Source organism: Haemorhous mexicanus, chromosome 6 (assembly GCF_027477595.1).
Source record: "Haemorhous mexicanus isolate bHaeMex1 chromosome 6, bHaeMex1.pri, whole genome shotgun sequence".
Lineage (NCBI taxonomy): Eukaryota > Metazoa > Chordata > Aves > Passeriformes > Fringillidae > Haemorhous > Haemorhous mexicanus.
Genome location: NC_082346.1, coordinates 58230465 through 58254204, shown reverse-complemented (window position 1 = coordinate 58254204; position 23740 = coordinate 58230465). Strand labels below are relative to the sequence as shown.

Sequence of the window (23740 nt, the reverse complement as noted above, 5' to 3'; positions counted from 1 at the left end):
ATGCACCTACACGACTGGAGGCACAGCCAACCATTGCCGTCGTCCGTGACTGTGTGTACGCTGTTCCTCCACAGCTGTAGGTGATCCCCCTGAGCACTCCTCCACAGCTGTAGGTGATCCCCCTGAGCACTCCTCCACAGCTGTAGGTGATCCCCCTGAGCACTCCTCCACAGCTGTAGGTGATCCCCCCTGAGCACTCCTCCACAGCTGTAGGTGATCCCCCCTGAGCACTCCTCCACAGCTGTAGGTGATCTCTGCTTGAGCACTCCTTTAGAGATGTCGGTGATCCCACCCTGAGCGCTCCTGCACAGCTGTAGGCAATTCCCCCAAGCACTCCTGCACAGGAATGCCAATTCCTGTATTATTGGGGTACTTCTACCCCAAGCATTCCCCGGCTGCGTGTGCCCTTCCATGCCTGTCTGCACACTCCCTAGGCAGTTCCACACGAGCGTGGGCGCACACATCGCCTGCTCCCTCATAAGCAGAGATGCACCCACCCTACGCTTCCTCTACGCATCCCATGGCTATTCCTCCAACACCGTGAGCTGGGTGTCCACCCCCCATCCGCACTCCTCCGCGCCCGCGAGTGTCCCGCATCTCTCATCCCCCTCCACCACCTGGCGGACCCCGCTGCGGTCAGTGCGGGGCGGAGCGAGAGCCGCCCGCCGCCCTTTAAGAGCCGCGGCGGGAGCGGCGCTGGCCCCACCCGCCGGCCGCGGGGCCGGGCCGTCCCCCTCATTAATATGAAGGCGGCGGCCGCGGCGGCGAATGGGTAATGAAGCTGTCACTCCGGCACCTACTTGTTGGGTGTCCGCGGAGCCGAGGCGCACAGAGGGCGAGCGGAGCCCGCGGGAGGGGAGCGGCGGCGGAGCGCTCCGGGCGGCCCCGCCGGCAGCCCATGCCCTGCGCCCCCCGGCGCGCTGCGGGCGGCTCCCCCACCGCCCATGCCGCGAGCGGCCACCGGTCCGTGGCCGGTGGGCTCGGCGGGCTCCTCTGAGGCGGCGGCGCGGAGCAGCAGCGGGAGCAGGAGGCATGTGGGGCGCCGGCTGGCCGAGCCGGGTCCCCCGCGCCGCCGCGCTCGGCCTGGCGCTGCTCCTCGCCTCCTGCGTGCAGGTAGGGACGGGGCGCGGGGGGCTGCGCTCCGGTCACGGGGCGCCACGGCTGCCTTCTCCCTGCTCCCTTTGCACCTTGCTCGTTTCTTATTTGTATTTATGTCTATAGTGCTCTGTACGTATATGTATATATGTCCACATATGTATATTGCCGCGGCGGGGTTAAACCCGCAGCCGGCGAAAGTTGTGGGGAGCCGGCGACCCGCAGCCCCGCGCTGCTGGTGCTGCCTCCGGCCGCGGTAGTAACGAGGCTGTCTCCCCTTCGGTTTTTATTTTTAGGTGTCCCGGTCCACGGGCTATTTCGAGCTGCAGCTTAACTCGGTGCGGAATGTAAACGGCGAGTTGTTCAATGGGGAATGCTGCGATGGCATGAAAAGCCCCGAGAACCTGGACTGCTCCCGGGACGAGTGCGACACTTACGTGAAAGTCTGCCTCAAGGAATATCAGGCCAAGATCACCCCGGTCGGACCCTGCAACTACGGATTCGGATCTACCCCCGTTCTTGGTGGAAATATTTTCTATTTGAACAGCAACAAATACTCCCACCAAGGCAGAACTCCCGAGACGGGCAGGATTGTTATTCCCTTCCAGTTTGCGTGGCCGGTAGGTTTTTAATCGCGCTCTCGTTATCAGCCTTTTTTTTGTGTGGCGTTCCCCCCGCGTCCGCTCCCGTCAGTGCCGCTCCTGCTCCCCCGTTATTGAGCGGGGCCAGCTGCCGGGGCGCTGCCTTGGGCGCGGCCGCCGCTTCCCGGGGCTGCGGGGCACGGCTGGCGGCGCGGGGAGCGGGGGCGGCTGCGCGGCGGGGGCTACCGCGGGCGGTGGATACGGCGGGAGCTCCGGGCTGGCTGCGGGAGGAGCCGCGTCCGGTGGTAGCCGGGCCCGGAGAGGCTGAAAGCAGGAAAATCACAATAACGGGGAGAACCCCCCCGTCCCCGCCCGCGCAGTGGAGCCCGACGGCGCGGCCGCGGCTCGCTGGGCTCGGCGCGGGGCTGCCCCGGCAGGGGGCGCTGGTGACGGGCGCAGCGCGCGGGCCGGGGCGCGTGCCGCGGCGGGGGCGGGGCGGGGCGCGCGCCGGGGGGTCCCGGCACCTGCGCGGGGCGGGGCCCTCGCACCCGGGCCGGGCCCGCGGCCCCGGCACCGCCCGCAGCGCCCGCTCCGAGCCCGCCTCGACCCCGGACACCGCCGGCCGGCCTGCCGGGGGTCGGTGTGCCCGCCTGTGCGGGACCCCGCGGCCTCCCCCGCTCCGCCCTGCCTTCCGCCCCGCGGCTCGGGGCTTTCAGCGTTTCGCCCCCGCAGTGCGCTGTCCCCTCAGGCCTCGCCGCCTTGTGCGCCGCACGCAGAACGCTGAGGGTCGGAAGGGACCTTAGGGACCGGACGGTGCGGGTTGGAAGGGATCTCAGGGACCATCTCGTTCCAGCCCCGCTGCCGTGCGCAGGGACAGCTTCCGCTAGCCCGCGTTGCTCAAAGCCCCGTCCAGCCTGGCTTTGAACTCTCCCAGGGATGGGGCACCAGCGGGAGCTGCAGGCAGTGCTAGTGTTGTCCTTGGAGCCTGGATGCATCCTTCTGCTTTTGGGGGTGTCGGGTGCGGACAGTGCCCGGCGCTGGGGAGCGGCCGGAGGGAGGGAGGGAAGGCTGGGCTCCCTGCCCGGCTGCAGGCAGGTAGGATCCTGCAGGGAGTTTCACAGCTGTTGCCCTTAGCCCTTCCAAGTGGGCCACGGGGTGGAAGCTGGCAAGTTGCGAGGTGCTGAGGAATGGGGATGGTATAGTGCCCCAGCTCGGTGGGGAGATGCATATCGGAAGCCTGAGTACCTGCGGATTGCTTTTGGCACCTGGTGACTAACAGATGAAATGGCTCTTGCTGACTTCTTAGACTGTAGCTGGCAGGATCTCAGTTACTTGGAGAATGCCTGCTAGGAATGGTTAGGGACAAAAATGCTTCATTTGCGTTTCAAGATGAAGGAAGCCAGTCTACACAAATCATTTTATTTTCTGTGCTACCAGGGACCCTCCAACCTCTGATGCTCATGCCCCGCAAATTTAGGACTGACTGAGTTTGCTGCAGTTAAATGATTAAAAATAAAAAAAGGCACAACTGATAAATTTTTCCATGCAGAGGCACTTAAGTTCTGGTTGCCAGGTTGGGGTGTTTTGATGGTCCTTGTTGGTCCTGTGCCCTCTTGAACTTAGAAATGTTTTTGTTAATGGGTATAGTCGATACCATAAACCCAGGGTATTTAGAACTGTGTTCTTAAGTTATAAGATCAAAGGAGAAATTAAGATTCTTTCTCCTCTTTATTGGCTGTTTAATACAAGACTTGATGAAATCATAAACTCTTCAGTAGGAGATTTTAGTAACGTTAGCACCTCAAGCTTTGTATGTTATCTGCATGAGGAAGTAAAGGTAATTTAACTCACGCTTTTATTTTGCCAGTTTCTAGTATTGCTACTTGAAACACAAGGAGAGTTTGATAATCCTTGCGCTGCAGGTCCCTAAGCCCAGCCTTCTTTGAATTTTTCTCTGTTGGTATAAGCACATTCTTACCTTGCAGCTGCCGGATATTGTTCTGTGCTCACCCAGTCCTAAGTAAGGCCTGTTTGACCTGCCTCTTGCAGGTGAATTAACACAGTGTCCCCAGCCCACACTGCCCTGTCTGCTGCTGTTTCTTGTACCATTGGCTCCAGCATTTTGAGAGAATTCAAATACTCAGGGTGTTTCTTTTTTCCACCATTTTTTCCCTGCAGCTGTTGCAGAGTGGGCTGTAATTTATTTAAACAGTGCCACTGCAGTCTAGTGGGTGGTTAGCTGATTTTTGGACGGTTTACTGAATACTCTCCCAGCCCACCCTGGGTTCTAAAAATAAGCTGTGAAGTAGTTTTATTTACAACAGTCAGTGGATGCACCTATGAAAAGGAGTCTCTCCTGTATGTTGTAGTTAGATCTTGAACTCTGTGTTCAGTCTGTTGGTGGGGAACACGGCATCTTTGTCAGAGCTGTGCATAAGCTGTGTAGGCTTTGCAAGGAGAGGCTTAATTGTGCTGCTAGTGTATCATGAGGGGTTTTTGAAGTAGGTTGAGTTCCTGGGTTAGGTTTCAACTCCCTGGGGTAATTGCTAAATTACTCTCAAATAATATTCTTTCTCTAGTCAAGCTTTCAGCGAGAAACAACAATATGGACATAGTATTTTCCTATGACTTTTATTTGTCCTGTACAACAGTAATGAAGTTACTGTTTCTTTAATAAGATGGGAAGGAGCAAGAGTAAAGAGCATTGGAAATTGTGTCCTTCACTTATGAAACAAATTTGCTTTGGTGTTGGCAGTGAGAAGAGGATTTATTTCAGTAGTTCTAGCTTGAATTTTTAAGCTTCATGGTAAGGAAAACCAACATGAGTACATGCAGAGTTTTTGGTGAACCTCACCTGGGTGGTAACTCCCTCGCTTAGACACTAATGCAGTAGTGTATAAATTGCTCAGGGTGGGAGGGAGTTTCTTAAAGTCTGTGTTATACTAGAGTGTCCCAAGCTAGCAGTAGCTGTAAAGCAACTAATTTCTTGAAAAGTGATTTGTTTTGTTTTACTGATTTTTTTTTTCTTTTCCTTTTTAATTTTATGAGGTAAAATTTTTCAGTTTGGACAACTGTCTCTTCTGTAAAGCTGCAGTACCAGAGTTCAGCAACTTCCAGTGTTTGAAACAGTGTCAGTTATCCAGCTTATTCCTATTTCCTGTCCTTTTTTTTTTTTAATATCATTAGTCTGATCTCTGATTTGCAAGAGGGAGCTTGGGATACTGCCAGAAAGTTCTTAAAATTACTACCTTGGGATACATCATCCACAGAAATCTGGCAGTGGGAGAGGCTGAGGAACAGCTAGAACAATACAGCTGTCTTCTTCACCCACCTACCTCACATTTTTTTCTTTGCCTCCTGCTGTAAAACTTGAAGCTTAATGCTTGTTTGAGATTGTTAACAAACAAATGATGCAATTAAAATTTATGTGCAACTTTAAAACAAAGAAGACAGAAGAATTCAAGTAGCTTTGAAGTTGATTCTGATCAGTTACAGTTTAGGCTTGTTAGTTTTGAGCATTTTTTTTCCCTAGCACAAAGCTGTTTCTTCAGACACTGAAGCTTCACAAATACCTGGCACATTAATATTTATTAGTAGCCATTGGCAGAATTTTAGATTTGGGGTTAATTGAAGGTTGCTTCTGAAGATAGTGTTTTAAAGTTGGTTGTTCTGTGGGATGGGTTATGTGGAACCATTTCTTGTGCTCCTTTGCAAGATGCCATGAAATGGAGTTGTGTGTGGTTTCTCCCTCCACCCTGTTCTTTCCCTCAGGGAATTCAGAGTTTTTCCTGTACCGTAAGTGTTGGTATGGCATCCATGACTTCAGTTAATTAGTCATATAGAGGAATTGTTCTGACTAGTTGAGGATGCTGAAATCATGTATTACAGTATGCATCATTGGCTCTTCTCAGCCCCTCTGTTTTTGAGATCCTGCTGTGACTGATAGCATGCCCGTGGGTACTGTATACTCTGAACTCCCCAGGTGAACTTCAGTGTTCAGGGTTTTGGAGATAAGCAGAAACAAGCATTTTCACCTCTTGTTTTCCTTGGTGCTTAGCTGGGACTCTGTAACCAATCTGAAGGAGATGTGGTAGAGGTTCAGGCAGCCCTTGCAAATTGCTTGGATAAGGGGTGTCTTCCCTGCTAGGATTAGGCAACTAGTTGATTTTTTAATTTTTAAGGCACTATCTTAGTGTTTTTTCCTATTTAGGGTGTGACTGTAGCACCACTCTGTAACTTTCTGAAGTAATATTAACTCTCAGGTATATAAAAAATGTCAATAATTTATTGTCCAGGCTGTATGTGAGTTTCATCTGTGTGCAGTCCATGTGTGGATCTCATGCACATCCTGGAGGGGTTCAGTCTTGATCTAAAACATACACAGGAGTGTGAACCATCAAATATGTAAAGCTGTCGAGAGGGTAGCTTGGCTGCAGCAGTAAATGTTAAATTTCTTAGAAAGCAGCCTGCCCCTTCCCCTGCCAAAACCTGAGCAGGAATACTTGACCTTGGAGCTTTTATTGCTTAATGGGTACAGCATTCTGCCTGGCACTTTCTCATGTTGTCTGGTTAACTGTAGGACTCTGCATCAAGCTCTCCTAGTGCTTTTAATTTGAGAGATGAAGGTGGTTAGGGCCCTGGAAGACATCTAGCCTTCAAGTTCATTATCTGGGCTCCTTGGTGCCTCTAGGGAACTAGATAGCCTGGCTGTAGGAAATGCTATTGTCTATTTTTGTTTGGCTGGTAGACCCACAGTTGGTCTACCTCCTGTCTCAACACAGCCATCAGTGCTCTCTGATCAGGATCTTGAGGCTTTGTAATGAAAATATCCTGGATTAGATTACTCTCTGCTCCCTGATAGAGTAAACATGCATCCTGTCATCTTGGGTGACAACCCATTGGGACAGATGTGCTTAAATTAGGCAGGTTAAAGTTAGGCCATTTAGCACTGGAAAAACTTGTGCGTGGCTGTACCAGAGGAACAGTAGGTATGTTTTTTCTTATGAAAAAGATTGCAATCAGGAGAGACACACAGCAAGCTTTACCTGTAATTAGTTGTTCTTTGCTCCATTGAAACTCCTTCTTAAGGAAACTGCTTGCAAAAGCACAGTTCCAAGCAAGACCTGAGGGCAGGGAATAAGAAGTGAGAGCAAAACCTTATACCAAATGTAAAAATCACCTGATTGTGATGGGCTGTGATGTACATGCATCACACCTTGTTAGCTCAGGAAATCAGGATGGAAAAAATAATCTACTTGATAGCTGTTTATTGATGATCTACATAAATGTTTAATGTCTTATTTACCAGTAGCCTTTTTTCCCCAGGTGGAAGGCTCTGCTTTGACTTTCCCTCCCCAAACTTGGTGCATGCTTATTGCCTCTGTCTGGTGGGCTTGTCAGCAGACTCTGGGACTCCTGTGGAACTGCCATGCTAAAATATTTCATATTTTGCCAAAACACCTGAAGTCCTTGTGCTCATAAAGCCTTCTCCTGCTTGTTGCAAATCATGAACAAATACACTGTGAATCAGAAAACATGGATCCATGTTTCCCTGCTTTTGGGGAGGTAGATAGTGGAATTTATATGCTTTTACCTGCTCAGTACTGCATTTGCCTTGAAGCCTTTTTGATCAGAAACAAAGGGTTGAGGAAATGGTTTATTATAAAAATTATATCCTTTTGGTCTCAAGTGACACAAATGCAAAAGGTAGTTTTCAGGTTTTGTTTTGCTCTTTTTAAAAAGAAGATAATGGGATGATGTTTTAGAGAGTGACTTCAGCAATGCTGGGAAGTGACAACTCCAGCTGATTTCAATAGCAGCTGCAGGTGTCACCTCTAAAAAAGAACCAAGGCCTTAATGGTGACCACTTCAGAACCACTCTTTGAAAAAGGGATTTATTATTGGCATGCTGTGTGTGCCAGCAACTATTTGCAGCTTGCCCAGAATAGAAAGTCTAAAGACTTAAGTTTCATGTAACTATAGGAAATCTGTCTCCTAATTTTAAGCAGAAGTGCTCTTTGCACTCCTAATCTTTCATGCATTCATGTCACTAAATCTAGAATTTCTTATGTCTTTGAAATAAATATGCCTCAAAGGACAGTGTTCTGCTAACTATTTAAACTTTATACCTTGAAGTTCTGGGGGTTTTTTGAATGTCACAGAGATGGTCAGATAGTAAAGAACACTTCTATTTATACTCCTTGAAAGTTTCCTTAAATAAACATGTGCTTATTTATTGGAAACACTGAGGCTGAAGTCAAAACTTGCAGACGAAGTCCCTCACCTCCCGGCCACTGACAGTGTGCTTGTACACCTCTTGTCAGCTTTCTAATCTTTATTCCAGAAGGTGCTCCAGCCAGCCTATCTGTGAAATGCTACACTCCTAGCCACACAGCTGGTGTGGGCATTAAATCTTTGACTGAAAATGGAATAGGTATTAAAGTAGTCAGGATTACTCTTACACGAGAGGATGTGAGGTAGTAGCAGAGTATGTTTGATTCACTGCAGTGCGGTAGAGGCTTTGTGTCTGGGCTGTTTAAAGATGTTCCAAATGCTGTTTTCTCAATTAAAAAAAAAATCTGCATAGGAAAGATTTGCTGGAGACATGACCTCTTGTAGCTTTAATCTTTAAACAGTTGGGTTTGTCTTGAACATTATTGGGGTGAAATTGTAATTGGTTTGTGTTACATCAGACTTGTGATATTTGGCCTGTGTTCCCACTGTATCTTGGGTGGCTTGAGTGATCTGTGAGGCTCAAGTGTGAATGTAGATGTTGAGGGGCTTTGTGTGGCAGAAGCTGCCTTCTGTGTTTGAGGCTACTGCTTGTATTTCTTGTGGAAATGCAGCTTGCTTTGGGAACTATTGCAGTTTCACTGTTTTTCAGTACAAAAGTTGCAAAAAACTAAGCTTTTGCCAAACAATTAATAATGTGGAACAACTACATTTTCTGGATTTAGAAAACACCAGAAATGGTCTTGTGAACTTTTAGTATATTTGTTAATATTCAATTTTGTCACAAAGCTTTTCTTGTAGGAAAGGAGATTTGAGACAGATGTGTAAGGTAAATAATGATTTTGTTTTTTAACTTTGAAAATTACTTTCATCCCCTGTGGGCCAGCTCTGTTGAGTAATGCCTTCGAGTCACTTCGTGTAGGTGAGATGAGTAGAATTCATCTTTTTTTGTGTAGTCTGACTCCTTTACTTGTTTTTCTTCTAGGTGTTGCTTTGTTTTGGCTCTGAAGTACATGCTATGAGTGTACTTTAAAACTACCCGAAGTTCCTAAAGCAGCTATGATCACATTGGTATACTTAGTCATCTGCAGGAGCTGTAGGTTACTGTGTGCCAGAAAGCTTCCCTCCCTGCTCTTCTGAAAACAGGCCCAGTGTTTTGTCAACTCTGTGTGGGTCCTGCTTGTGTTGCCTGCTCTGTTTCAGAGCTGCTCAACCTGAAGAGGAGACATCATCAGAAAGTGACCCTGCCTTTTTTGCCAGCACACCCATTTGCTTTCCCTTATTCCTCTGCAGTTCTAGCTGCAGTAATTCTCTGATCTGGAAGGAGCTTGAGAGCATCAGTTGGGAAGGAGAGGCTGCTTCAAGGAGTGAGGAGTAAGGGTATACTGGCATTGCTTCTCACTCCTTGATGCTTATCCATTTGCTTGTATTTCTCTCCTAAAGAAGAGTTGCTGCTGTTCCTTGGCAGTATTTCCACCATTCCTTCCCTCTCCTGCACTGTGCTAAACCTCTGATGGGCTTTTTGCTAGAAATCTGCTCTGGCTTTGATGAGTGGGTGTCTAAAACGGGTCAATCTCCGGTCAGAGCTGACTGCTGGCAGTCGTGTGCTGTGTCCATTCAGTGCTTTGGAGCTGTTCACAGGAGCAGGAGGTGGAGGTGTAGCCTGACCACCCCACCCTGGCCCTGCTTCCAGGGCTGGGGAATGAACCAGTGTGGGTAGGTGAGAGCATATCTGCCTGTTCATGTTAGACACCACTGACCTCCTGCCTCCTGTGGGGTGGTGGGGCACCCTTGGAGCTGCTCCTTCCCCTCTGTGCACCTGAGATCTGTTGGGAGGGACAGAGCTGAGGAGAATGCTGTGATGGCTCTGGTGTAGATCACCTCGAGTCAGGGAAGGGTGATCATCCCTGATGTAACCACTCTTTTGGTGCCTTTGCTTACTGTACAGGAAAAAATACTCTGTATGAATGATTGAGTGCTGTCTTCAGCAGTCTGTCATGTGCCCATTGATACTGCAGACAAGCAGCAATGCTAGACTAGGACTGAACAGATGAGTTTATTTTTTGATTGCTCCAATGCTTTTTGCTTTTTTAAATTTTTTTTCTGGTCTGATGGCCAGACTCTGCTTGAAGATAGTTAATTTTAGAAGTCCAGTGCGTGCAACATAGTAGACACATTTCAGCATCACCAAAGACTTAAATACTATTCAGGTCTGAGAGAAATGCTTGCTATTTACCTGAAATGTCGCTACCACTGCTTTTGCTATTAACCATTTTTCCTGTTATTATATTTGGGGAATGATTTACAGTTATAAAATGTTGTTTAAGAGTTGAGCTGTACTTTATGCTCATTTGTTAAACCATTCCCAAGGGTTTTCTTCATAGTTGTAACTAGCCTTTAATTTGTATATAAAGGAGAAAAATGAAATTTTATTATTACTGTTTCAGATGCTAACTGTAAGGTGTAAAAAAGCATATTTAACATAAGGATCTTCTGATAACAAGAACTCTGAATCATGTAGTGAGCCTGGATTTTATCTGTGATTGCAAGGACTGTTTGTTCCTCAGTAGAAAGCTACATTAGATGGAAGGGGCAAGGCATTTCAAGGCTAAATGACAATCTTAGTCTTACTTGATTAGAGCTTGCAGAGGTTGCTAAGAAACAGCCTAATAGTCCTTGAGTAACCAATTATATGCCCCTAGGACAGATGCACAGGTGCTCATTCTCTGAAGTTGGGTTTTTTTTTTTTTGGTTGGGTTTAAATTTTTAAGTCTGAGATAAGGCTGGAGTATTAGTACACAAATTGCAATCTGTTTACATCCTGCTTTGGGCTTGAAAGTCCTGATTATATATGTTGCTCCCAGCAGGATGTTTTATGCTGGGCTTTGTTTAGTATGTTACAATTTGATTATTATAACATTTAAATTATTGTTACAGTGCTTCTTCTAGTTCCACATAGTCCGCTGTGTCTCTAGTCTCTCCAGTGGTTTCTAGTACTGTGAACATAACCATCTTAAATAACTTTGAGCATATAACATTCAAACTGGATAAATTTTACATTTTCAGACTCTTAGTGAATCTTAATACTGATGCCGTATCCTATGGTAGGTAGAAAAATATCCTTACCCCTTCATGGAACTTGGAGAGAATTATTGTATGAGCTAACAGTTAAATAAAGCATCAAATAGGGTTCTTTCCTTTTTTCTTGCCTTTTTTTTTCTTTTTCCTGAATATGTATGATGCTGTTTATAGCATTGCAAAGTTCAACAGTCTACTTTGCAAAGAGAGAATCTACACTTTTAATGTAATAGGTCCTGGATTCCAGCTGGAGAACTTAAGATCTAATTAGGCAACTTGTTCATACTTGGAAGACTTGATTGACATATGCTTTAAGCAGTAAGTTGAGAAATATTTAAATAGCTTAATTATTGATCTTCAGTTAATCTACTGAAGTAGAAGCTTTTTAGGGTGCAATTTTTGGTACTATTTAGTGTTCTTTCTAGTGACTGAGGACAATTTTAACAGCACTTGTCTGGTAACCTGTGCTACTGCTTAATAGTTTTAGTTACTATTCCTTGTTTTCTTTTTTTTTAATAGTGGTGATTTTGATAGCTCTGACTCTCTTATGGTACAATGACATGATTTTCTTTGTATCACAGCATGGAATTTCTACTGTAACTGGGTACATGTAATCAGCAAAGTCTAAAAGTCAGACCATGCTTACTTAGACTGTTAAGGGCAGGTATATCCATCTGCTGCCCCTCTGTAGTGACTGCTTTTGCACACCACAATGACCTGATAGCACCCCTGTGTTGGTTATAAACTGTTGTTTAAATCATATGTTTATATATCGGCCCAGAATATTTTAGTGTTGTGTTTGGCTGTTGGGTACCTTTGTTGAACAGTATTTTTCCATGATTCATCCACACATCTTGGTGCTTTCTCCTATCAGAAAGTGAGGAAGGGAAGGAAGTAGGGAAAATGGAGTGTTTGGACTTGCACAGACGTGTAAGGTGTTGGCTCTCAGATATTTAGTGCTCCTGCAGTGCCTTCTGATGTTTGCTGTTGAGCTGTGATAGCTTCAGGGTTGTGGGGAGACTACCAAGCTATAAACCACACATCTCTTGTTCTGGAAGAGGTGAAGATAAAGTGGTTGCCCAAACCCAGCTGGTGGCAATTCTTCAGAGGTTAATTTCCAGAATTCAGAGTCCCTTTATCTAACACTGTGTGTCCTGGACTTGGTCTGAGGGCTGTCAGAATGTTAATTGTCACAAGGCTCAGGCAAAAGTACAAACTGTTGTGTATCACCAGAGCTGCTCAAGCTGCTCATATCTACTCCCAGATCACTGCAAATGTAAGGTAAACAAAATAAGCTTTGGCTGACAAGAAAGAGAGTCTTGGCTTGTCGCAGCTTGCTACCAGTGATAATTTGTTTGTCCCTAAGCCATTAGGATGGATTTTAAAGATTTGGTACTCTGTGAATCTTAGCTTGCCAGGGAATCTGGAGAAAGTTGGAACAGCAGGGAGTCAGTGGCAAATGAAGTGCTGAAACTGTAAAGTAGTCACTGGGACATATTTTCGATTTATGGCTCCAGCTTTGGACTTACAAAATTACTCTGGCTTTTTTTAATGTTGGCCTACTTTCCGTGGCTTTGTTGTGTTCTCTATTGATAGTCAGGCTTATGAGGAAAGCTATAACATTGTTACCCACCAGAGGAGTAACTGGGGGTCAGCAATGAAATAAAAATGAAATGAATTTGAAGACTTGCTGACATAATCTCCCTTTCATAGCTTCTAGATCCATGTTAGTGGGAGGAGAAGGAGAAAAAGTAGGAGAAGTGTTCTGAATTTACATGCTTAGAGTAAATTTTCAGGGCCTGTGCTTACTTTCAAAGGCTGCTTCATGTGCTTTTCTACCAGTGTTATGAAGTTTTCCTTCCAAAGGTGTTCCCATTTGTAGTTTTTCTCTGATTTGTAATAACATAAAGCTATATCAGATCCCCTCCAGTTTACATGAATCCAGAAGAGATGACTGGATATTGAAGTTGTGATGATGCTTTGTTACAGTGAGATTAATCATGTCTTGGTTGTTGTATATTCAGATAGCTTGGAATGGTGGGCTACATATGCTATTTTATGCTGTGTTTCTTTGCTGCTGTAAGCAATTAATTTTTAATAGTAATTGAATCCAGTGTAGTGGTTGGTGCTGCAAATGTGATAAAGATTTACTGTAGCCACAAAGCACTGCTCATAAGATTCAGTCCTGCTGCTGGGATATGATTGAAGCATTTGTTTCAGGAATGTGTTTATAAACTTAGTTTTTTCACAGCTAAACTCCACCTCTGCCACGTATATTTAACTGTGTGCATAATCCCTGTTTAATCCTTTATTCAAGTTCCTTGTGTGTTGATCTACATGAAAGAACTTGCACCCACTCTTAGAGTGTTGACTCTTATTTTTCTGCTCAACTTATTCCTGTAAATTTAGAGAACTAAAATAAGGTGTTTTATTTCTGATTGCTTCCCTGCCAGCCTCTTCAGCTCAGTTTTCAACTTTTACACATGCTAGTGTTTTGCTGGGGGCTGAAATCAAGGACAGCTTAGGTGTGTTGTCCCTTTTTTTTGCATTAATGACACTTCTGTTACTAGCCGTGAGCATGTCTAAACTCTGATAAGTCTCTTGTGGAAATGTGAAGTTCAAATTGACTGAAGCAGATGTGTGACTCAATGTAGCAATAAAACAGAGACAAACAGAGACACAGTATTTGTCCTTCTTATTGTTGAGAAGGCCTGTGGTGATACCTGTGCTCAGAACCAAAGCCAAGGGAGGAAAATAATGGATTTTGTTTAGAGTTGCCTGGGGTTTGAGCCATCACCTGCTGCCATCACTGTGGCCGGTGGAGTCTGTTTGGTGTCCCCTTCCAGCTGTGGCTGCTGCTGCCTGAAGAGATGTAGAGGTGACTCAGTTGGGTAGGACTGATGAGGGAATTGAGGAGGACTTAGAAAAACAGTGCCATAATCTCTTCTCCCTTGGGAGCAGTGGTTGAGTGTGGGCCTCTCCTCTTCCAAAGGCAAGACATCTAGAGCTCATTAGCTGGAATTGGTTTTGTGGGCATTTGCTTTTTCAAAATGAAAAGAAAGATTGCAGTGCTATCAGCAGCTAACATTATTTAAAAGAGTTAAGATTAAAACATTACTGTCTTCCAGGGGTCTTTGCATACATAGAACTTGGGGGCATATCTGTTTTTTTTATATATTTGCTTACCTTCTTAGTATGCATATTTCCAATACAAAAGAGTGCATGCAGGTGTTCTTGTTTAGAACAATAATTAAAGTATGTTATTACATAGTTAAATTCCCTCTTGACTTCAAGTTGAAATTATAATGATGCATGGCTTCAAGTGCCCAGAGGACACTAATATCCATGCCACATGGAGTGCAGAGGGGAGGGGAAGAGCAGTATTAATTACTAGTTCATCTTTGAATTCTAAATATTAGCATAAAACAAGTCTTGCACTAACCGTTAATGGGTCTTCATGGTTGTTACATACACTTCAAAAGAGACAATCTAGCTATGCTTTCATTAATGCAACAAGAAAGTGTGTGTATAATGGGCTTAATTTATCTTGGACTTCTTCCAAAACTTTAGGAAAAGAATAAGACGTGGATACTTGGTTAATATCAAGTTTGTCTGAAACAGTTCAAAGGTGGTAGCAAGGCTGAAAGCTTCCTCTTAAATCTAATAGGGTGATGTTCAGATGGTCCCCAAGTGTCTGCTTGGTACTTGTACAAGTCTCGTTATCTAAAAGTCTTTTTTCTCTGTTCCCTAATTTCATCAATACTTTCTTTTGTTCTTTTCTATTGGATTAACTGGGTGGATTTCTGGAAACTCCCAGTGCCAGCTCCAGCTGTGGTGGAAAGGACTGGAGCTTATGAGCTGTGAAGTCATGAAAGTATCTTAAGATGTAGCTGGATTATTTTCTGTAACATAATGATTGGACAAAATGTGTGTTGATAATTAATCCTATGATCCTCTATCTAAACCAGTGGATTCTGATTTTTTTCTTTTTTTGTCCACTAAAACTGGATACTAAAAAAGAAACATCTACTGGAATTGCTACTCTGATCTTGTATGTAATTTCTAATTTAATTTTATTTCTAATCTCAAAAATCAATACCTTATGTTCTCCCTGAAAAGGATGGAAGGCTGTTATTTAAGGTTCAAATGTGTTTTCAGGATTGATGCATGTGGGGTTAATTTCATTGTCCTTCCTGCTGCTTTTGCTCTATAACTCTCAAAAAGAGAAGTGCAACTGGGGGGTGTTAACTAGGCTCTCCTGTTTGAGAGAGGCAAAATACAAACTGTGATATCTGTTTGACAGCTTACTAGGATGTTGTCTCTTCATTTTATATGGTTGTAGTGTTCCATACCAAGTCCTGTTGCTCTGGTTGGTAGCTGTTATACTTAAAATAGTGTTAGTATTTGGCTGGCTTCTCTACTACTTAATTTCTTCTAAGGTGTAGGAGAATATCTTGCTAATGCTATTTTATATTCCAGTATACTTTTGAGAAACCTCACTGGGACGGGCACAGTAACACCCATATCAAAGGATACCCAAATATTTGTTAATTTTTAATCAGACTACACAAAGGCTTAGTGTATATAGATAACTTGGGTAAATTAGCAGAGGGGAGCTGTGCCTGTAGGAGGAATGACTAATGATTCTTATATAGCTTTTGTATTCTGTGCTCATCATTAGCTCTTACCAACTACTTGAAACAAAGCATAGGGATGAGCAGGGTGGTTTAAGACTGCTTTCAGGTGGATTTCACCTTGTGTACATGTCATTCTTCTCTATGGTGTTGATTTTTCTTTCACAGTGGCCATGTATAAACAGAGCATTGCTGTGCCCAGGCTGCTGGGACAAGCTCTCCTTTTTTGAGGCTGTTTTCCACATGTCTAAAAGCTTTTTATGGGATGCTAGGTTTCTGTCCAGCAGATCTGAGGATCAGCTCCAAGATGCTTTTGCCATGTTTTTTGTTGGAGGTTGGAATAGAATTGGTGAGTTGGGCTTCCTTTACCTGGGAGAAAAGCAGTTTCACCGAGCTTTCAGAGGCTATTGAGTTTCTGCAAGTCTTTTCTCAGGACTTGGAAACCTGCAGTAGTTCTTATGAGCTTACTGACAAAAACTTTAAAGGCATTTTTTCCCTTACTGGGGAGTGTGCAAAAGTTCAAATGAAAAACATTACCAGCAGTTGGTTTACCTGTATATAGGTATGATTCCAGGAGACCTGTGATGTCTTAATTCCTGCTTCTCTGCTCCTGTTTATTTTGGTCTAAAATGTGTTTCCTTAGGTCACTAAGGATTCTGATCTCTGCTCAAATTCCAAATCTGTGTTGTCTGAGGCCTGGGTTGAGCCTGTTGCAACTGTCAGGCACACAAATATTGAGGCCCACCCAAATGGCTGAAAGGATGTCTCTACTGTTTCCATTTATCAGGAGTACTACAGAGGTCCATGCAGAGTACCTAGAAGCATCTTTTGGAAATCTAGCTAATTAATCTGGTTTGCTCTGAAGAGACTGGTTCCTCCAGTAGTTTGTGGGAGCTTGTGTAATGACAAGGATTCCACGTGTGATTTTAAGTTGTGTTTTATGGAGAGTAGTGTTGCATTTGAGGTGGTTCAGTCAAGCAAGGGAAGTCCTGTAGCAAGTCTGTGAGTGTTTTTTTTACTTTTTATTCCCTTTCATCTTTTAAGTCCTAACAATTTTTAGCTGTTATTTCCAGACTGTCACAGATGCTCTTGCCTTCACAGCTTCTGTGCCAGTCATGCTAAACTAATCTTTGCCTTTGCTATTCTATTCTTCCTCTAATTATCCTTGGAAAATAAAGATGCTGTTTTGTTCCTTAGGCTGGTTCCTGAGTGGCTGAGAGGCCCAGCTTTTAATGGGGGAAGTATTTCTTGCTTACTCTTCAGCTGGTATGGAATAACATGTGTGGCTGATGTGACACTTGGCTCAGTGACACACGTAGATGGTGCAGAATCACTTTCTTAGTGGAGGAAGGTTAATTAGGAATAGCACTAGCTTTCATCTGTGCCACATGGAAGCCAGTAGGGGTTGGTTTTGGCTAGTGGAAATAGAATAGCTAAAGTTTGGAGAGGAATTGTGAAATTATTTCAGTTATTTTTCTCTGTAAACCTTGGTTTACCAGTCTTCTCCAAAACAAGTAGTGTTTTTTTTCTTATAGTTAAACCAGGATTCTTGTCACAAATGCGCTGATGAATTTTTGTGTGAAAAATTGCGATGAAATCATTAAGCTTTATTTTCACTTGACACTTGTCAATCTTCTTCTAGTGAAATAAGTGCTTGCTGTATTTGAGCATTTCTGTTGTCTTGCCTTGAATGACAGTATGTTCTGCTTTGTGTCACCTGACTTAATCACTATTAAAAAGCTGTCTGGATTACCTTTTCCTCAGGGGAAGTTTCAGAAGCCTACAGTCCTTTAAACCTTTATTCTAAATAATGAGATCTCCCAGTTAGTAGTTTTATCTCAGCTTGTCTTTTTTATCTGAATAGCATTTGTTGCATCCACTGCAACAGGTCCCTTACTGAATAGCGTGCATGGGTTGGTGATTTCTGCATTTGTTCTATTTCATTGGACATTTCAGTGTTGCAGAAAGGAGAATCTTGATTAGATTTTTCAATTATGTCTTCTCCTGTCATGGTTTTCAAATAGAAGTTCCAAGATAAAATTATAAATTTGATTTAGAATTGTGTTTTGTTTCTCCTGGCTTCCTTTTCTCCCTCAAACACTGCTTGGTCACAATTTTTATTATCCTGGGATGGATGGTGATGGCTCAGGCAGGTGTGCAAGGTTCCACAGTGTAATTGTTTTATTAATTTTAGCACTGTCTTATTTTAACGTCAGCCATCAGAAAAAGTGAAATATTTGCTTCTGAATCATGTCTGTACTGGAACTGGAGTTTAGGGAATGTAAACAAATGTTCATAAGAGGTTAAGGGCAAGAATATAGAAAACTGCTTGTTATTGTCCCTAGCTTTGTTTTTAACATGAGAGCCTCCAGAAGTAGTTGTGGTTGGTCTCTCTGAAGTATTTGTGTCAGTTTGCCCTTGGACCCACAAAAATCTTAAAATCACTTTTCCCTCGGGCCACCTGTGTAACATTTTGCCAAGTTTTGCCTAAAATGCCATCTTCTCTGACTTCATTGCTTCTGGCCATGACTTCTGTTAGCTTCCTTTCTTACCTTTTAGCTCTTGCTAAGACCATGGAAATAGCTGATCTACTCCTGACCCCTCCCCAGGGCCCGCTGAAGCATTTAGGCTTTGGTCACATACTCCTTTTGTGTCTTTACCAGACTGAGGAGTTTTGGCCAATTCTTTCATTTCTCTGATGGAAATAACTTGATTCTTTGTTAGTTCTTTGTGCATGTCTCTGGACCTTTGATTTCTATAGTCCCCCTCCTGGAAGATTTTTGTTTTTCTCTAACTTCTTTTCCTATCGAGGGTGCTCTTTTCAACAGACTTCTAAATATTAAGTAGTCAAGACATGGGAAGAGTGGGAGGCAGATCTCTTACTGTGATCAAAGAACTTGTGTTGAGTTTGTGAAGGGAACTTGCTTAGCTGGGAGAAGCTGCATGGCTTTGGTGGATTGAAGGAGTAGCTGGTTATGGTTATCAAAAGATCTATTTAGTGAAACCTTGCTTATCAGTACACATTTGCACAGAAGAGCAAGGTCACAGGTGTCATTAACCCCAGGTTGTGATGGGCTCTATGAAAATTAGTTTACATTCAACAGAGTTGGAAGTTAAATTGAGATTTGCAATGCTGTACTCCTACTACAAAAGAATTCAACAAAGAATTCTGAAGAATACCATGGAAAGAGGTAAGAATAAGTTTTTTAAAGACCACCTAGAATGTCATTGTTCTAGTAACTGGAATAAAGTTACTGGTCATTCATCTAAGATGAAATTAACTTTTTTTATAAGCATTAAACTTGCTTATTCAGTTGGGGAAAAAATTAATTGATGTATTGATTAGTTTTATAAGCTAATACTTTTGTTGAGACTTGTGTCACAGAGGAGGTGCCTAGAAATGGCATAGGCAGAAGGCATTTGCAGTAAAGTAGAGATGTTTCAAGAAAACTGACAGCTTATAGCCTGGATTGATATTAAACATTGATATTCTTGTTTCTTGCTGGAAAATCTCAAGAAAGGGAAGTTATCATGGGAGTTCTGAGTAGCTGAATTTTCACTGATTTTGGGGGGGTTTTTTTTGTTGTTGTTCTGAAAGTATTTGGAAAACAGATGATTTTTAAGTCAATCCTATGGTGTTTGCTGAAATTTAAGTGGCCACAGTTGGCAGCTTGGACTTCATAGTTGGAACTTAATCTCCCTGAACACCGCAGAGATGTATACATGCTGGAATCAGGGGAAGGGGGATGGATAGGGTGGGGATGAACAGCAGACAGCTATAAAAAGCAGAGGCAAGCATTACTGCTGTTCCCTTAGACTAGCATTACTGCTATGTGTGTAATGGTGAAAGGCACTGCTTTAAAATAGGGAGGGGCTCTTCCAGGAGCTGAGAGAAGTCAGCAGATGAGCTCTTCTTCAGATGAAATCCTCACGTGACTGCTGCCTGGTCACATCTCCTGCAGGTTTTTTAAATGAGAAGCTGATTACTTGTTTCTGGTGCTGTGAAAACTGTCCCTGGGGTGCCTGTTTCCTTTTTCCTCAGGGATGCTGCTGCCCTGGCTGCAGCAGCTGTCTGACAGGTGCTATCAGAGGCCAGTGCTGAACCAAATGTGCCATCTCTGACTTGCCATTTGTCACAAGGTTGACTTGGCTGTGATGTGCTTTGAGTTTCTGTCTAGGGTGCTAAGTTACAAGAAAGTTGTGCAGTCTTTATTCCCATGGTTTAGCTTCCCATATGTAGATGGATCTCCTGAGGGCTCTCGCTTTGCTTTTATTTGGTCTGAGGTGACTATTAATGTCCTGCCTTGAGGAGCTCCAGTCTGTCATGGCATTTTGGGCTTTTGTGAAAATGGTTCTGTTTCCTACAGGCATTAGCGAAAGCTAGTATGTGACTTGAAATGATTTTAAGAGCTCCACAGCCAAAATGTTTGCTGTTCCATGGTATATAAAGACCACTTCACACTGGGAAACTCCTGCTGCATTCTGCCACTGCAGGAGTATATCAGAGTATCTTCAGACTTCTGAAGATCTTACTACAAGTATGTCCTCTGGTAAGCTATATCAGGATCCTGGTGGTTTGATCACCCTGGAGAGAAGCATACTGCTCCTGTTTTGTAAAACACTAGGCACTGCCAAATAGGTGTTGTAATACCCCTTTGAGTTCCTCCTTCAAGTTGTTTTATCTTTCAGATGCATACAGCTGGTTGTTGATAGGATTCCCCCACCTAGTTGCTGGGTAATTTTCTTTACCTGAAGTGAGTCTCTACCTGGGTGTTAAATTTGATATATTAACTCTAGGACTGACTCTTATTCACCTGTTGTTTTTATTTGTGCTCCTTTTGCGATGAAATGATCTTAATAGTCTAGATTTCCCTCTGCCACCCCCACATGCACACACACATACACACCCCTCCAGCTTAGGCTTTGCTTAGTTTGGTGGAGGAGTGGAATGAGTGTTCAGACTCATGTAGGAGGGGATATCAGCCTGTTGTCTCTTAACCATGGCAAAAAATAGCCCCTCTCACCCCTCCCTGGTTTTGCAGACTTCCTAAAGATTGTCAGGTGGGGCTAATTCACGAAGAGTTGCCCTGACACAACAGTAGGGCTCCTGAGTTTGTAAACATCATCTTGCTTTTGTGACTGGGCCAAGAGGAGTATAACTGCAGTAATTGCTCTCAAACAGAAAATTTTAACTTGCTCAACTGCTTTCTGCTATCTGCTGCTGATGTTTGCAGGACTCTAACCCAGCTTTCCACTCCTAATAAAAATGGGGTTGTTTGGTTTCCAAAGGGAAAGCTTTTGTTTAGGACTTACTAGGCTCACTCCTTAAATGAAAATTGAAGATGTAGGGGATGGTCATCTTTCTGATTTTGCATGGTTGATGGTCTCCGAATTCAGCAGACAAGCTTCTTGCATGCAAGTGGCTAAAATATCCTTCAAGTTTCAGAAAAAGCCCTCTACCCTGTGCCTGCCCCCAATCCCCATGTTCCCCCCAAATGTGGATGATTTACTCCTTCAGAAAAGGTCCCTATTATGACTTTATATTCCCTGTTTGTAAAAGATTACTCTACAGACTGTCTACCCTTAAACTTGTATTGACTGAGTCCTAGATCTTCTCAGGATCTTTCTTCATTTTTTTCCTTATTCACTTTCTACCTCTGGGTTATTCATGAGGAAGTTGTATGAACTTGCTGCAGAGTTCCTGGGGAAGGAAATGGAATATGCTTGCCTTGAAGTCAGCTTTTTCCATGGCAAGCAGGCTGCCTGGGGGAGGGGGAGAGGTGCTGAAACAAAAAAAGAGAGGGGCAAGCCCCTAGACCTGTGCTTGTCTCACTTGGCTCAAAGTTTCTTATGAAAGCAAGTGTGAGAATTTACTGTACTGATCAAGACTTAGTGGACTTGGCTGCAAGAAATACTGGTGGTGGTTTGTTCAAGAAGTTAACAAAAATTAACCTACAGTAAGACTAGTGATATGCTATCCAGTGTTTGGGCAGTTGAAATGTTTGAGTACAAATGTTTCCTGTGCTTGATTGAGGTTTGAAAAGAAACGGTATTTACTGGAGATGAGACCCTGCATATACCATGTGACTGTAGAACAGGGAAAATAAAGTGGGCTGGGGATTTGTTTAGGAGCAACACTTTTTTCTGCTTCATAGCTGATTCTTAAAACATTTTTTCTGTGTAGACAATCCAAGCAGTCCTTCTATTCGTGTGAAATTAATAACTTTTTGCCTGTTAGCATAAAAGTCATAATAGAATGTTATTGATGTGGAAAACTTCAAGTATTGATTTCAGCTCTTGCTTCACCTTTGGCATTTTTCAGACTGTGGGTTGGAGACTCTAAGTTCTATATCTGACTGAAAATGCTGTCATCTGATTGATCTCTCTTGGGATGAAAATTCTGACATGACTGGTTTGCCAGAAAAAACCCCCTACCTTTTGAATGTTGATTTGCAGATACCAAGGTGATAGTAACAGTTCATGAAAAGACAGTGCCAAACCAATATTACAGGTCTTGTTTCCCCCCTCCCCAGAAAGGAGGTCTCTGGGATAGTATGGGGAGTGTTTTGTTTAGTGTAAACAGAGGAATAATGCTTTGAAGCTGCTTGTGTCAACACCAATCGTGAGGAAAAAAAAACACAACTGAGGCAGCATCACCAGGATCAACAGACTTAATTTGTATCTTTTCAAGCTACTTGGCATATCTGTTTAGTTAACTCCTACGAAGTGGCTTGCATAAGCTGTGCTCTTCTGCAGAAGTGCACCGATGCTCTTCTGACTCGTAGCCTTAACATCTTCTGAGTTTTGATGTGATGAGCACAAATAATGATGTTGTGTGTTTAATTCTTTCAAAAAATAAACTTAATGACCAGAGTTGGTAGAACTCCAGGGCTCTATGTTCCATACCCTCATCCCCTCCCCCTCAAATCTGTGCCATGCTCACTTTAACAATATTTTCCAAATATTTTGCTAGTACTGGTTGAAATGAACAACTGATAATACTTCACGAAGCTTTTTGTCTAGATCAGAGCAGACTGGAACGTGCATGTCCTGCTGTTCTCTTAGCCTACAGCAAGAGTTGTGTGCAAGTTAAAGCAGAAGGTGTGGTGGTGTGTGTGTATTATGTGTCAGGCTCATGATTTTGTCACATTTTTAGGATACTTGTGTAGAATTTTTTGTTAGATTTATGCATGAACTTGAGCACACTTACATCAACAATCTCTGTGGAGAACATGTTCTTAAATAACTTTCAAGTGAGTCTGTTCACATTAAAGATACATCAAAAAGCCAAGACACTGCTGGATGGTGTGAGGGGTTAAATATTTGCTGTATAGGTACTCCTTAGGTTCTGGAGAAGAGCTAAATTAATGCAAGTTCAGTTGCTGATTTCTGTAAGCACAGAAAGAAAGATGTCAGGTGTCAATGTCTCTGCTAAACAGGAGTTACTTGCAGCTGGTGTCAGTGGATGTGTTGGTTAGTTTGTGTTAAGACTTTCTGTAGAAGAGTCCAGATGTGTCTAATGTCAGCTGGTGGTAGAGTTTTCAAAATAAGTATGGCCAGTGTGAAGCTGAAAATATCCTTTAAAATTTATATCCATTTGTGTTATTAAACTCCAGTTCTTACTCTGGTTATTAGGTAAGGTTACACTCAGGGTGAGTGTATGGATGTTAAAATTTCCACTAATAAATCATTTTGGTAGTAAAATTTGTTTCTGATAATTGAGCCATAACTGGGAAGCTCTCAGTGCTGCATATTATGAACATATTTAGTAACACAGATGCTTTTTTGTAAGTTTTCAGCTGTTGTTTTACAGTGAAGTGCAAAATTCAAAGACATGGAAGCAGATCTAGTGCAAGACTTGGTACATGTGGTAGTGGCAGAACTAGATTTTTTGAACAAGTGGGTTAAGGACCAGTTTTCTCTTTTGAGGTGCAGTAGTTGTAATGTGATGATCCATTGCACTACCATAGGGAGGAATTTCTCTTTCAAGTTATTGACCAGCTGGAGATGAGGGAGGGTGACAGGCTAGGTTGGTAAACCTTAACTATCTTCTCTAGAGGTAAAATAGCCAAAAAAATCAGTTTTAAAATTGCATTCTTGCTGTGTCTGTTTGGGGCTTTT

General features: G+C 43.5%; 1 protein-coding gene across 2 annotated transcripts in view; it reads left to right on the top strand.

Moving 5' to 3' along the window:
- The first annotated feature begins 753 nt into the window (after window positions 1-753).
- Window positions 754-23740, top strand: part of JAG2 (jagged canonical Notch ligand 2) — a 68665-nt gene continuing 45678 nt past the window's right edge. For both annotated transcript variants that reach the window (XM_059850483.1, XM_059850482.1), the window contains exons 1-2: window positions 754-1113; window positions 1392-1715. In XM_059850483.1, coding sequence (XP_059706466.1) covers window positions 769-1113; window positions 1392-1715 — 669 coding nt within the window. In that variant the 5' untranslated portion in view covers window positions 754-768. The remainder of the gene's footprint in view (window positions 1114-1391; window positions 1716-23740) is intronic.